The sequence below is a fragment of the Ambystoma mexicanum genome, chromosome 1q, assembly GCF_040938575.1.
Source record: "Ambystoma mexicanum isolate Mex_15411 chromosome 1q, UKY_AmexF1_1, whole genome shotgun sequence".
In the NCBI taxonomy this organism is placed as follows: Eukaryota; Metazoa; Chordata; class Amphibia; order Caudata; family Ambystomatidae; genus Ambystoma; species Ambystoma mexicanum.
Window position 1 is genome coordinate 1,238,748,276 of NC_090922.1, and position 14,219 is coordinate 1,238,762,494.

At 43.9% G+C, this 14,219-nt stretch overlaps 1 protein-coding gene across 14 annotated transcripts in view; it reads left to right on the forward strand.

The window, feature by feature from the left end:
- DOCK7 (dedicator of cytokinesis 7) overlaps nucleotides 1-14,219 on the forward strand; it is a 1,498,361-nt gene that overhangs the window by 1,073,368 nt on the left and 410,774 nt on the right. For all 14 annotated transcript variants that reach the window (XM_069642017.1, XM_069642019.1, XM_069642018.1 and 11 more), the window contains one exon: nucleotides 9,396-9,530. In XM_069642017.1, coding sequence (XP_069498118.1) covers nucleotides 9,396-9,530 — 135 coding nt within the window. The remainder of the gene's footprint in view (nucleotides 1-9,395; nucleotides 9,531-14,219) is intronic.

Consider the following 14,219-nt stretch of genomic DNA (forward strand, 5'->3'; position numbering starts at 1 on the left):
ATTCGACTTTTTTTTTTTACATGATTTTTTCGAAAAAATTGTCATTTGACATTTTTTTGTTCGAAAAAATTAATGACCACCCTCACAAATCCTTGCGGAGGCAGCTATCCCACTTGCGCCCACTTCAGAGAGGGGGAGGGGATGGCATTCCCATTATATTTCTGGTGGAAGATGTGTATAGGGGTCTGCGATTGATTATCATTTTGCGTCTCCTGAACTTGTGCCTGCTCCTGTACAAGTTCGTGATGATCACTGTGGCTCAGATCCTTCATTCCCTGGACCTTCAGTGCTGACCTTTGCCCCTGAGCCATCAGGAGGCCTGCTTTTATGTGCCTACCCATCCCAAGCACACAAAGTACCTGAGATTTGGGATTGGCAACCATCACTGCTATTTTGCAATCCTGCGCTTCGTTCGCCATTGCCCCCGGAAGTTCTCACCAAACGGTTGGCTGTGGTGGCTGCTTGCCTCAGGAGAAAATGGATATAAATATTTCCCTTCCTGGATGACTGGCTTAATCAAGCACACTCTCCAGTGTTTGTGTCAGCTCACACATATCTGCGGCACTGCTTGGATTTTTCATTCGATGTCAAAAAGCTCCAGGGGATCCTTTGACAGATGCTTCAATCATTGAGGGAGTCCTGGCCACCCGCTAGGGTAAGGTGTTGCTCTTGAGGACCATGTTACCAACATTGTCCACATGGTGGAACTGATCCAATTCCAGAGCCACATCCCAGCCTCTGTCTTTTTCCATTTTGAAGAGGCAGCCCTTCTTAGGGTGGTTGCCTTTTGCAGTGTGCCATTACTAGTCCCTACTGCGGACCCCCCAGGGTCCCAATGACCAGAAAACACTCTGTACAATAGAGCCCATAGGTGAAGAAGGGCTAGATGCACCCTGTGTGTAGACCCAGTTTGTGAGCATTGAAAAGAGACGTGCGCTCTTTAAGGCACTCAAGGGAAAACACAGAAACCCATACATGGGAATTGTTGCTTTGTATGCACCAGCAGCTTTGTCATACAAAATCTAGCTGAAAGATTGAGTTAGTATCAGTTAGGGAAAGAGAGCAAACACTGGCATAGTTTAAATGTATCAAACATTGTGCTCTCTATCTGACGAGCATTGTGAGAGATGAAATGTTACTGTTTTTGCTTCCCAAACTCTTGGTAGAAGAGAAAATGTAACAAATACTCCCCTAGACTTGGCTTACCGTAGGGTCTCTTTAAGAGGAAAACACAGGCTGGACACCCCCACAGACAGACAGACAGAGAGCAACAACCAGCCTCATAAGAGAACGTGGGGGGGTGAAGGCACCCTAAACCAGCCCACAAAAAGACCACCATGCCCCAATAACATGGGCCAGTGGGAGGCTAACACCGCCCACAGCACACAGGTGCAACCTATTGCCCTGCAACACACGCCAAGGGTAGGAACAGTCACCAGATACGTCAGCCAACCCCAATGGCTACTTAAAATGCTTGTTATAGAAGAAACGGCTCAGCAAGCACAAGTTCATAGATGAGTATAGGAGTTGGGACTTGTTCTGGGTTGCCTGTGGTTAGAGTCTCCTGTCAGAATGGGCAGAGTGCCAGGTGCAGATGGAGTCCAGACAAAAGGATCTCGACAAAGAAGAACTGGCACTAGAGTTCCATGATGAAGTGTGCACCACAGAAGAGATGGAGCACTGAGGCGACCCAACAAGCAGGTGCAAGGTGGCTCTCAAGGGCACAAAGGGTCAGCCAAGAGAGCAGGAATTGTCCATTGACAGAAAGCAGCTGCTTTAGGTGATTCACAAATTCATTTGCAAGATCAAAGGTGAGGTGGAGCAGCAGCAGGACACTATTGGTCTAGTCAAGCTCTCACCTGGAATTTAGTGAAGATATGAAGGACAGAAAGGCTTCAGGCTTGAGTTCTGACATGCAGTATCAGAGGGAAGTAGAAGTAGAGCTGACTAGGAGATTCTGCCAGCCAGCTGAGACAGGGAGGCAGCCACAAAAGGACATGGCCTTGCCTGCAAAGTAGAAATTAGGGTCCTTAGGAAAAGCCCATCTCGCCAGCTGTCTTCCAAATTCGTTCCCAAAAATTTCTGAACAACAGTCCGGGGCCTCTCTAGGTATGGCCACTGGTAGGGAGAATTTTCATTTCTGTGCCAGTTCATTTTAACCTTGGAGACCCCCAGCTCGTTTGCTGGACTCAGGGCTTTTTAATTTTAACGCCTGAGTGAGTGGAACTTTTTTCTCACTCTCTCATGAGTTTTGTCTGACTAGGATTTTTGTGTTTCTTACTGTTTAATGGAGTCTGATAAACTGCATAGGCATCTGCTTTTTGTATTGTGACACACAGCACCCTTTGTGCAGTGCCACTGAGAAGTCCCTTGAACTTCTCTTAATGTTTAACTACATTTTCTTGGGTGAACTACTGTTCCCAAGAATAGTAAGATGACTCCTGTCTTACTTACCTTTTCTTTTCGGGGTCCAGCAGACACCACCCTATGTGGAGTGCTGGGGGGTTACATAGTAACTCCTTTATCCCACTTCTCATGTAACATTCTGTTACACTAACTAACTTGAATGGCTGGTGGCAGTAGTTTCTTTTTTACTACCTTTTGCTGCTGTCTGTCCTTATGAAACCTATGGAGACCATCGTTACCTCTCAATTCTCCAGTTTCTTAGAAACGGAAGGCCATCTTCATCACTGCCAGGCAGGCTTACACCCACACATGGGTACTGACTCAGTTATGAAAGATTGCGGAGAGGTCGGAGTCCTTATCCTCCTTGACCTCTATGCAGCCTTCGACACGATTGCTCATGCGATCTTGCTCCAGCGTCTTAAACAGACTGGGATGGCGGGCATAGCTTTATCCGGTTTGGGTCCTTCCTAGCAGAGCGCCAGCAGAATGTGTCTCTGTTTCCTTTTTCTTCCACACCCTTTTCAGTGTCATGTGGGGTGCCTCAGGGCTCCTCTCTGTCCCCTTACTGTTTAACTTATATCTGCACATGCTTGCTGACCTTGTCTCCTCTCACGGCGTGTGTTTTTATACATATGCCGATGACACCCAGCTGATCTTCCGCCTCTGTGCCCAGGCCTCGGACCCCCCTTCGAAATTGAGGGGCTGCGTTGCTGAGATCGGATTTGGATGGCGGCAAACTAGCTGAAGCTAAATGGGGAAAAACAGAGGTCCTTGTAATGGGCTCCAGCCACCCCATGGCCTACTGGAATTCTGACTTTCGGCCAGATACATTCGGCCTGTGTCCTGTCCCTGTAGCTGTGTGAAAAGCCTAGGGAAACAACTTCTTTCTTTGGGCGTCACGAGAGGCTCAAATTTACTCCGTTTGTAAAGCTGGTTTTCTGAAATTGAAAATACTGAGGAAGGTTCTGCCTTTCCTGCAACCTGCCCATCGTTCTTTGGTGGGCACTGTCTCTGTCATGGGCTTTCTGGATTACTGCAATGGCATCTATTTGGGCCAGCCTGACATTTTGATCCAGAGACTCCAGACCCTTCAAAATGCTACTGCCCGTCTGGTTGTGGGGGCCCTTAAACTCTCCCATTTCAGTCTGCTGCTAGCTAAGCTTCATTGGCTCCTGGTTAGAAGCCAGATTAAATTCAAGGTCCTGTGTATTGTGCACTGTTCAGTCCAATGCATAGGTCAGCCCTTTCTGTGCTCTAAACTCACCAAACTATGTACCAGCGCGAAGGCTCTGCTCCACAGGTAAAAGCTTTTTGGTGGTTCCACATTTTCATAGAGGTAGGCTCAGAGGATGTGCCTTCTCTGTCTTGGCGCCCACTCTGTGGAATTCTCTCCCACTGTTCTTACGTGAGATACCTGATCATCTACGTTTTCATAAACCTTTAAAAATGTTCCTCTTTTAGGCTCTTATATGCTTTCTTGTTCCGGTCTACCTTAGCAGCGCTCAGATGCCTTTGGGCTAAGTTCCTCCTTGTGCTAAATACATTTACATACATACATACATACATACATACATACATACATACATACATACATACATACATATGCAGGCTGATTCCTCGGCTGCAGTACATCACCCTAGGATGACAATGTTCTCAAAATGGCCCTGTCTTCTTTTTTCACAATTTCTTGTCAGTTAGTTCCTTCTGGGCTTTTACTCTGTTGTTTGAATCAGGTTTGAGTCCTTTGTGCATTTTGCCTTTGGCGGGCTTCAGTCCTCCGCCCAGGCTCCAGTGTGTCTGGAAAGGCAGGAAGTGAGGGAGGGTCCCGAAAAAGTCCCTGTCCTTTTTCTCTAGGTGTGCCTGAGTGAAAACAGTTCTGATTGTCTGGCTGGCTGTCCAGGAGGACAGCCACCCTGTTGAGTGATTGACAGTCTACGGCTGTGAATGAACGGGAACTTGATTAAAAGGCGAGGATTTTGGGACTAGAGGCAGAGTCGACCACTGGAGGACCACTGGAGGACAAAATCAAATGAAGAAGACGTTAAGAAATGCCAGCAGCACCCTCCTGGACCTACTGTCAGTTGTGCTGACCCTGTTTTAGTTTCTACTGGGAAGACCTCATACAGGATGACTCCCTCCCTTGGGGTGGTGGAACCAACTAGATTTACGATGCTCTACATTTTAGTGCAACCCCCGACTTGCTGTGACTTTCCAAGGCTGCAGAATCCTAATTCTCGGCGACCCCTGACCATCATCGAGTTCATTGTCTTCGGAAGTGCAAATCCGGCCAAAACTTTGACAGTCTCCACAGAACCCTACAAATGCAGGAAATCTTCATCCAGAGTCCCCTCACCAGAGTCCAGGACCGAAGGATCAAATAGCTTCTAACCAGAGCTGTTAGTTCTTCTTTGGCACTGAGAAAAAGCTGCCAAAACCACAAAAGGCCTTTGAATCAAGGAGAATACATTGCTGCTGTCTCTCTCGGGTGCTGTTGCAGTAGCCCACCAGACGTCCTCGCTTTCGTCACCACCAAGGACCAGGAACAAGGGTCTGCTACATTGCAACAGGACGGCATCCAGCTGGAATGAATTCTTCAGTTCACAAGTACTGTGGGGCTTGGGGTACATCTATCTTTTTGCCAATTGTGGTGCTTCCTCACTTGGAGAGTGCTATTTTCCCCTCTTTAGAGTTGACTTCAACTCACTTACACTGGTCTTCCAGCTTGTGCTACTTCAAGGTGGCTCCTCTTAAGCGTCTGTGATTTTTTATTTGAATTACTAACTTTTCTAAAACATTTTCTAAGAAGAGAGAATCAGAACCTTGAACTAGCCCATTGACTTTGGCTGTCCTGGCTCCCTAATGGCCCCCTTCTGAACCTATTGGCTTTGGCAGTGATTGTTCCCTTACAGGCTTTAATTGTTGAACACTATTATTGCTGGGATATAAGACTGCCTGCATCCCTCTGGGAGAATCAAACTGTTTTTTAAAGTACAAAGTATGTTTTGCTCTAACTATAACTTGTCCCTCCTTATAACTCAATATTGCAATGGTTATCACACATAAGTGTTATTACTGGCCTCAAATGACGTCACTCAATGTGCTGGAATATGCATAACATATGAAAAGTTACTCACCTGCTTCATTACCTTGTTACAATTGAATCCTAACGCCAACCTATTATGGTGAACAGGGAAGACACTGGGGTAGAGCCAAACATGATCAAGGTAGGTAGCAGAGAAGCAAGGCTTAGACTCAAGAGGGGTGTGAGGGTTTTCTAGGGCTTGATGAGACACACGCAGAACACTCCCATTATCCCAGTTTGACAGAGAAGTACAAAAATATACAATGGTTTATTAGGCCTTTAAAATACACCTAAAGCAATAAAAACATCAGGTAAGTAATATCACACAACTTCAAACACAGATATTCATCCACACATGGGGGTTCCAAATAGAACCTCTACACGTTACCTTATACCTTAAAACAGTTCAACAAAAGTTAGCATAAACATAATCAAGACCTCCAATAACTGAAGAGGTAGAAAAACAGTTGATTCAAAACCAGTAAACACAGGGATGTTATCCCTATAAAGGTAAAATATATAGTTAAAACATTAATGAGCAATCCTTGAATAGGTCCCTCAAGCCATGAGATGGAATGGGGCCCAGTGTCCTAGTAGTCATCAATTCCACAGTTTCGGGCGTAGGATCTAGTTTCGGTCAATCATGGTACCTGTATTATGGTTCCAGAGATTGGCCAGCTGGTCACCCTTGACACTAAATGAAGAAGACTTCTGTGGAACACGAGACCTCCAGGGAGTGCTTGACTGCGTTCAGGCTGTGGCAGGCGGTCTTCAGTTGGCGAACAAAGGAGCAGGCCCTGCACAGCTTCTGTTAGGACTGACAGACTGAAAATGCTGGAGCATGCATCTTGTAGCACTAGCTGAAGAGCCTCCAAGTTCCAGCGATGCACTCAGAATGGTGACAGCTGCAGCGAGGTAGCCCCTGAAGAGAGCTGGTCAGAACACCAGGTTGTACAGGGGAACTTCAGAAGGCTAAAGCAGAGGTAGAGGCTGGTTGTTCTCAGCACCAACATGGTCCTTTTTGAAATCAGAGGAGCAGGGCTGCACCTGGACCTGGCTGAAGGCAATGTTGGTCAGCTTCAATGGGCGTCCTCGGGTCTTCAGCATGCTGCATTTCTTCGTAGCAGTCTTGGCTCCAACAATGATTTGTCCAATGCTTCAAGAGTCCTCCTTTTATCCAGGATTTGAACTGGAGTTGCCAACAGGTCTTCCAATGGGAAGGATCAGCACCATTCGAACTGTCATGGACTGTCCAATTATGAACAAGCGCTGGCCAGATATTCTGCCTAGTAACATACACTCAGTGGCATGGATGTGGACTGGGACCTCATAATCCCAGCCCACACATCCTTCCACACACACAGACCGCCACTGTGCCTGCAAAAGTAGGGGCTCTTCCCAGGAAAGGGCTTTCCATATAGGGCAATTACTGACCTAAGAGAGCAGGAAGAAGGCAAAGGACAACACAGCAAAAGGAGAGGAAAACATCATGTGGCACAGGCATTGTAAAATATATGGTGCTCGTAATGGCATTATGCAGTAGAATACAAAATTGAATGAGCAAAAAGTCATAAAGACAGTAGAAAAATATCCGCTGCCACCAGCCAACTTCTCTATAACATCCGGTTGTGAGCAGTTTCGATCTCACGTCAGTAGGAACGTTGGAGATCATTTCAAAATTTTGCTATGCCGTCTCTTACGATTTATAAGGTTAGACTGCGTTAAACTGCCATTGGATCTTTACACAATTGCAAATAAATTTTCTGCTATAGAGACTCTTTGGCAGCTACAATTGATGGGCGTCCTGCTATGAACATGATGCTTCTCTAATACATGAATGGGGATAAATTATCCATTGTCTGTTCGTTGTTGGCATGGAAGAATGAAGTCTTTTATCTCCATAACCTTACCGAATGTAACAAGAATATGTGGCTTGAAATTAATTCAGGATGAAAGCCTATTGAATATCCAAACAAGAGCAAGGTTGGATAGGATTTCTACTTCATATATGTTTCTGTATAGAGATTGTTAAATATTGATTTGTGGTGTTTGTGTCCTGAGGAAGATGAATAGCAGCTTGTTAACTGAACTAGATATAAATACTCGTCAAAACTACACAAAATACGATATTTTGGGACAGTCAATAAGTTTTTCAAAATACTTGTAGTCGACACTCAGCACTTTTTGTCAGCATTCATGCACTGATTTAGCACTTTATGATACCTTGTACTTTTGTCATCAGCATTTATTCATTTTAGGCAGTACTGAATTCACAATCTGGGAGAAATACAGCAACAAGCCTTAATTAAAAATAGGCATTAGATAGGCTGTTGGCTAGTGACGATGAAGATAATCCAGTACCTATTATTCTAGGGTTATTCACATTAGAAAACTCTCTTTATTCAGTCTATATATTGTTCATTTATGCAGTATCAAATTGGAATGTTTTTATAACTTTCATATATTTGTACCAATTTTATGATTAATACTTCATCTAGTTTTATGAAATTGTGTATTATATGAATGAAAAAATATTATATCATTGTTACTGCTGATTGAACGCACCTTCTTTTCCACCTATCAGAGTCGAGTGTCTTTGCATTTGAATTGTTTACTGTTCCATGTGACCATTTTTCTTGCTTTCCTTATCTTATACATTCGCCAGGTCCACGTTGAAGGGGTCAGCCATCCTTTGGTTACCACATTGTATTTGTAACCACACAGTTTAAAGATACACCGCATCCTAATGCAAGAAATCCCCGAAGGGAGACAAAGTGCCCCATTACCATTTTGGTGGTAGTTTGGTGGTAACTCCGCTGAATTACCAACAAACAGGATTACTGTTAACGCCACTTGGTCCGGCAGATTTACTGCCGGATTACTAGTGGTGGTAGTAAATGTAAATTCCCATTTTTGAGTTCATATCATTGCCAAATCTGTAGTACGGCAGTGCAGTATTGCAGCGGTAGCAGAATGACAGTCAAATTACCGCTATTTTTTACCACACCACACCACTGTACTCGTAATGAGGCCCATAATCTCCTAGTACTGATAGTCTTAGGGACTGAACATTGTCCCCATTAAATATAAGCACAAAATAATGGAGGTAAAGCAGAGGACTTTACTTTCCTTCAAAAGTTCAAGTCAGTAGTAAAAAAAATAGCAAAAAGAAAGGGTTCCCATAGAAGTCTGTGAGAAGAAAGCAGCAAAAAGAACATCTTTCCTTACAGAATCTAACACAAAGGCAGGGTTTACTTTAGCCACCAATTCACTACTGTTCAGAATTGAAGGGATTGGTGGCCAGCCCAGCTTTGATACACACACCCACACAGATATGTACTGAGGGATCTGTGACACACTCATCTAGCCTAACCTGGATAGCAATCACACAGAGGGGAGGCAGTTAGGCCATGTTGGTCATCACTTATGGCCCATTCAAACAAAGGAAGGCCACAAAATGAAATGGATGAGGTGCATGACTTTAAAAAAAATGCACTAGCCTTAGGAAAATAGCCACCATATAAGGGCATTTGTCTACTAATGCAGAAAAAGACTACAGCATAGTGCAGCCAAAAGCAAACATATTGCTGCCACCAGCCTACTTCGAATTCCCCCCAGCAGACAGAAATAATAAGTCTAAAAACCAAGGAACCCAGCAAATGTTAGCCAAAACAACCCACAATTGAATTCTTTTGTAATATGTATCATTACAAATATATAATGTGTGGTTATATAAACATTTTAAAGGTGTGTGGCTTAAACATTGAGTTGTACATCTGCCTTGCCTGATGTGTGGAATATTTCTGTAAGGGCATATTGAAAGTGACATTGTTTTTCTTCAAAAGCAAGATAGGAACCACAGGAAACCTTACTGATATGTTATTTGTATGTCTTTATTTTTTCACAGACTGTTGCCGTCACTGAATCCAAAGAGAGTATTCTCGGAGGGGTGCTGAAGTCTCTCTTGCACAGCATGGCTTGCAATCAGAGTGCATTGTATTTGCAACATTGTTTTGCTACACAACGGGCCCTTGTTTCTAAGGTGAGTGTTCTTTTGTTCTTCTGATTTGGTAATTTCCCTTTCTGCATTGTCTGGATGCAAGGTATGGCAGATTCTGGATATGTGAAGTATTCTGGATGCACAAGAACTTGAAAACCAGGGGACCGGGGGCGGGGGGGTGTTTGTGTGTGTGTGTACACCAATGTGTGTTTGTTGCAGTTGTTGGTCTCTTTTCTTCTCTTCAATTTCACTCAACACCATCTTGATTTTCCTTAATTAGGAGTGTTCTTTTCATACCACCCTTCCTTTCAGTCACCTTTTAACTGACAAATAATAGAACAATTAATCATATCAATTCCTCTTTATGGAATTAATAGACAGGTGTATTACAGTTAGGATTTATAAGACAAACAGAGAGCATTCTAGCTATTTCTTTCCTGACCCTTTAACCCCCGGCTGCAGACAAATGACCCCACAACTTGAAAGGCACTTACCGGGCCTTCCAGTCTATTAATCTGCCCCTTACATAAAACATTTAGTTGGCTTGTCTCTAGGGATTGGTCCCTTATTTATGCCCACGTCCATGGGGTGTAACAGAACTAAACAGTTACCGGGTAAAATATGGCGGCAAGGATGTTGTTTCGGTGGCATCCCCGCCAGACGAGGGATGTAGACTTCCGCCCCCTGTTTATGAACGATCCATTTGTGTGAACCAGTTTGGATCAGCAAGATCCATTGGCATCGAGCTGACGGCCTTGCCCCAGTAACCTAGGGTTGACGATTGTCCAAAGTCAGCACTATCCAGTACGGCGGCAATCAATATTACCTGGTGCCAATAAAAACGGGATACCCTAACCAACGTCCACTCGGGTTTAAAGTAAAACAATAAAAATTAAGGACACAAAGGTGACTTCAAGGCAAAGAGTGAAACAAAAATGTGTTTCCACTTCCTTGTTTTCTTTTGTCAATGAGTCGTGATCCCTCTATCCCCATATTCAGCGTTTTATCATTATTATTTTTCTTATCCTAAAATGTTTGTTTGGCTGTGGGTCTGCACCCTTCCACAGAGCCCTTTTGTGCTTCCTGTGCAACTATTAGAACAACCATTGTTCAATAGCATGTCTTCACTTTTATTTTTACAGGTGTAGAATGTTTTGAAGAAGCAGAGCCATAAACGTTCAGCTTTCCTCTAAATCTACATACTAAGCATTAGCAACACTTTGTTATTATTGCATGCTTTTCTTAAACCACTAACCCAATTCTTGTTGGGATTCTTTCTCTTTCTTTAGTTCATACTGCATGAACTAGGGATACAAGTTTGGAGTGATGGAACGGATTTGAAGGGCACTGTTTAGTTAATGATAATTTTCCTCTTATTGCAACACCATAAACAGCATGAGACATGAGCTGCCAATAAGAAGAGGAATAGGGTTATACACACACGTGGAGGTGATATAAGGTTTTTCAGAAAGTTTGTTACTAATTACACACATTATGTCACTAGGAGTACACAGAGTGGCTGTATAATGAGCTACCTCAAACACCTTTTTCTGTTAATTGAACACTATTTCTATTGAGCTGTAGACTCTTCTGGATATCTTCTGGATATCAGTCATCTTATTTACCATTTGTATCTAGCTTCTCAAACCTTCTCTGCACTATCATGGACCAATCATTCAAGGAATCTATCTATACATACACAGATCTACTCTCTACTGCAGGCCAATAAGCATTAAACTGACTAGCTCCTGTCTGTATTACAAAATGCTAGGCATTGAAACAAGTTCTACACACCTATCCACACCACAGAACAGTTATCTACCTGTTAGTGATATCCCAGTTGCCCAACCATCCTAACTAATCCTATTGCCTACTAACAGTACTTGACCCATTGCAACTATAAGGTCCACAACTTCCAAGTTGAGCCAATCTCTAGAAATGAGTCGGGGGTTATCCCTGAGGCAGATGTGAGGTATTGAGCTGGACTTCTGGGCAGTCACACTTCCCATTCTTCTCTGTGTGTTACCCAGTCTCAGATGCATCCCATTGGGAGTGTAGGTGCCTTCTTGTCAACCACAGGTCCAGATGCTGTACTGCCAAATGTCTCTCCAGGGCCACAGCTCTTCGGGTACACTTGAATTGTTTACCGCTATTCTTGGCCAGCTGTTTTGCTGCACATCTACACAGGTACTGATGAGCTCAGGATTCAGGATTCATATTTAGTCTTGTACTTCTTCAAGGCAAGGTCCGACTGCAACTTTCGCCTTCCTGTCATCATTCCCTGGATCAACTGGATTAGGGCATCTCATAAAAGCTTGCAGAGTGCTTCAATCACATCAAGATCTCCAAGGTTTCATTTTGGAGAGCTGTCGCCTGGATAAAAAGTCCTGATTCTCGTTGACCTTCTAAATGTTGCCCCCTATAAACACCCTCCGCTGCAAGGGTTGTATTCCCACATTTGATCAGTTATTTCCCTTTACTCTCATCCTCTGTGTAACACCTCTCTCTGTTGCTGAAAGTGGATGGCAGTTCTCTCACTACAGTTGGGGAACTGAGTAGTAACCTGAAATGCATGCAAAGGAACAGTGAATATTAACTTGGCAAAATGGCATTCAAAACAACGTTTTGAAATCCAGGTCTATCTATCTTGCTTACCGTGTCGTACCAGAGAAACTGACTATACATTTGTATGCTATTTGAAAGCTTATCAACTACAAACATCAGGGATACAAAGTACGTACAGTTCCTGTTAGCCAAATCTTTATTATCTTAATGATAATTATTTCTTATAAGGCGCAACTCTCCCATAGGCCTCAGTGCGCAGCAAGTAAGGGAGCTCAGACGAAAGGAGCCATTGAGAAGTACCAGGCGGAGGACAGGTGAAGTACCAGGGGATGCCAGGAGCTAGTGAGCTCTAGTCATTGGAATTAAAAATAAATGTTTTGAGATATTTAGTTAAAGAGAACAACTCTGAACAAGTACGCAGAGAAACAGGAAGGGAGTTCCAAAGGCGAGGAGCAAATGAATCAAAGCTTGTGCCACCGAAGCGAGTAAGCTTGTGTCGTGTCTGCTCAAGGTTATTGGAGTTAATGCATCGTAGAGAGCGGGATGACCGAGAAAACAAAATCTTTTTTTCAAATAGGATGGTGTATTGTCAGTAAGGCACTTATATGTGAGGGATAGTAGCTTGCCTGTAATGCGGTGCTTAATGGGAAGCCAATGTAATGAATTTCAAGCTTCAGTGACGTGGTTCCTTCTTGAGATACCACATACGGCTCGAACGGCACTGCACAACCTGTAAAGAGGCCAGGTTAGACCGACAAGTACCAGCCAGAAGGCAATTCCTAGAGTCAAGTTTGGAGTTGACCAAAGCAACAGCGAGGACTGCAGTGTTAGAGGTAGATAAAAAAGGTTTGATTTGCCTAATGAGTCGTGTGGTATAGGAACAGGAAGCCTTCAGCTGGCTGGCATGTTTGTTCATATTTAGTTTGGCATCTAGATATACGCCAAGGGTCTCAACCAAGGGGCTGGTTTGAATTGTGACTCCTGAGATGTTGAAGCAGAGTATCTACGGTCCAATTTAGCAAGATGTTGGGGAGTACCAACAAGCGGAATCTCTGTGTTATTGCCATTGAGGGCAAAGGAGTTCCTAATCATACAATCCTCAATGGCAGCATAGATAAAAGTCATTTTTTTAAGGTCCAATTTATAATTGCCAGTCAGTTTGATCACCACCTGAGTATCATCAGCGTAATTGGTATAACTTAAGTCGATGCTGTCAAGAAGTCGAAGAGAGGATGGATATAGCAATTAAAAAGAGTAGGAGAAAGGCATGCTTCCTACGGGACACCACAGCTCAGCAATTGCATAGGAGATTTAAATTATACTGGCATACAACATGGGTGGTAGTGAAACATACTCTGATCACATAGAGTTATTGTAAAGTTTTCCAAATACTACACTGTGGTCATCTCTGCTATATTCTCCTGGTACTGCCACTCTATGTAAACTGTATGGCAGAGGCACTACATCAGTGGATTTGCTTTAATTACCAATCTGAGCATGGTCTTTCACCACCTCCCTCATATATGTCTGGTACCGATACCAGTATATGATCTTCAGGACTTCCTTTCTTCCCAATCTAGTGTGCAAAACAGAATAACAGTAATGAGTTGAATCAGAAATATGAGATGGGGAGACCACTAGGGGGTGCAGGTAAAGATGGCTGCCTAAATATGTAACTCTCAGTTGTTATTTGGAGCTCCTCCATGCTCATAGTGAGGACGAATGAGCCGTTTTGGTCGGATGATTGTTCTAAGGAATGCAGGCACAGTCGTTTGAACCCCTTTCCAGAGACACACTGTTTCTCTGTAAAGACGAGGCCAGACGTAGAGGGGTTGGGTTGCTCCAAGGTGTCGGCTGTGGTGTGACATCTGGAGCAGGTGATTGTGCTGTGAGCCCAGCACCTTCCGCACTCAGATGGTCCAGGTACTGCTGATTGAGATGTCACAAAGTTGGTGTAAGGTTGTGCCGCGCTCCCGGGGGCGGCGGGGTGGGGTGGTGGGTGTTCGACAAACTGGTTACTGAGGCTTATCGTTCGTACATAACGTGTATATCCCGTACAAGGGCCCCCTACCAGTCGACCACACATCGTGTATGAAGGTGAGCCCTTGAAAGATCTGGGATTCCAGTGAATTTTGCACGTTCTCTGCAGCCTGAATGTGCAATGTT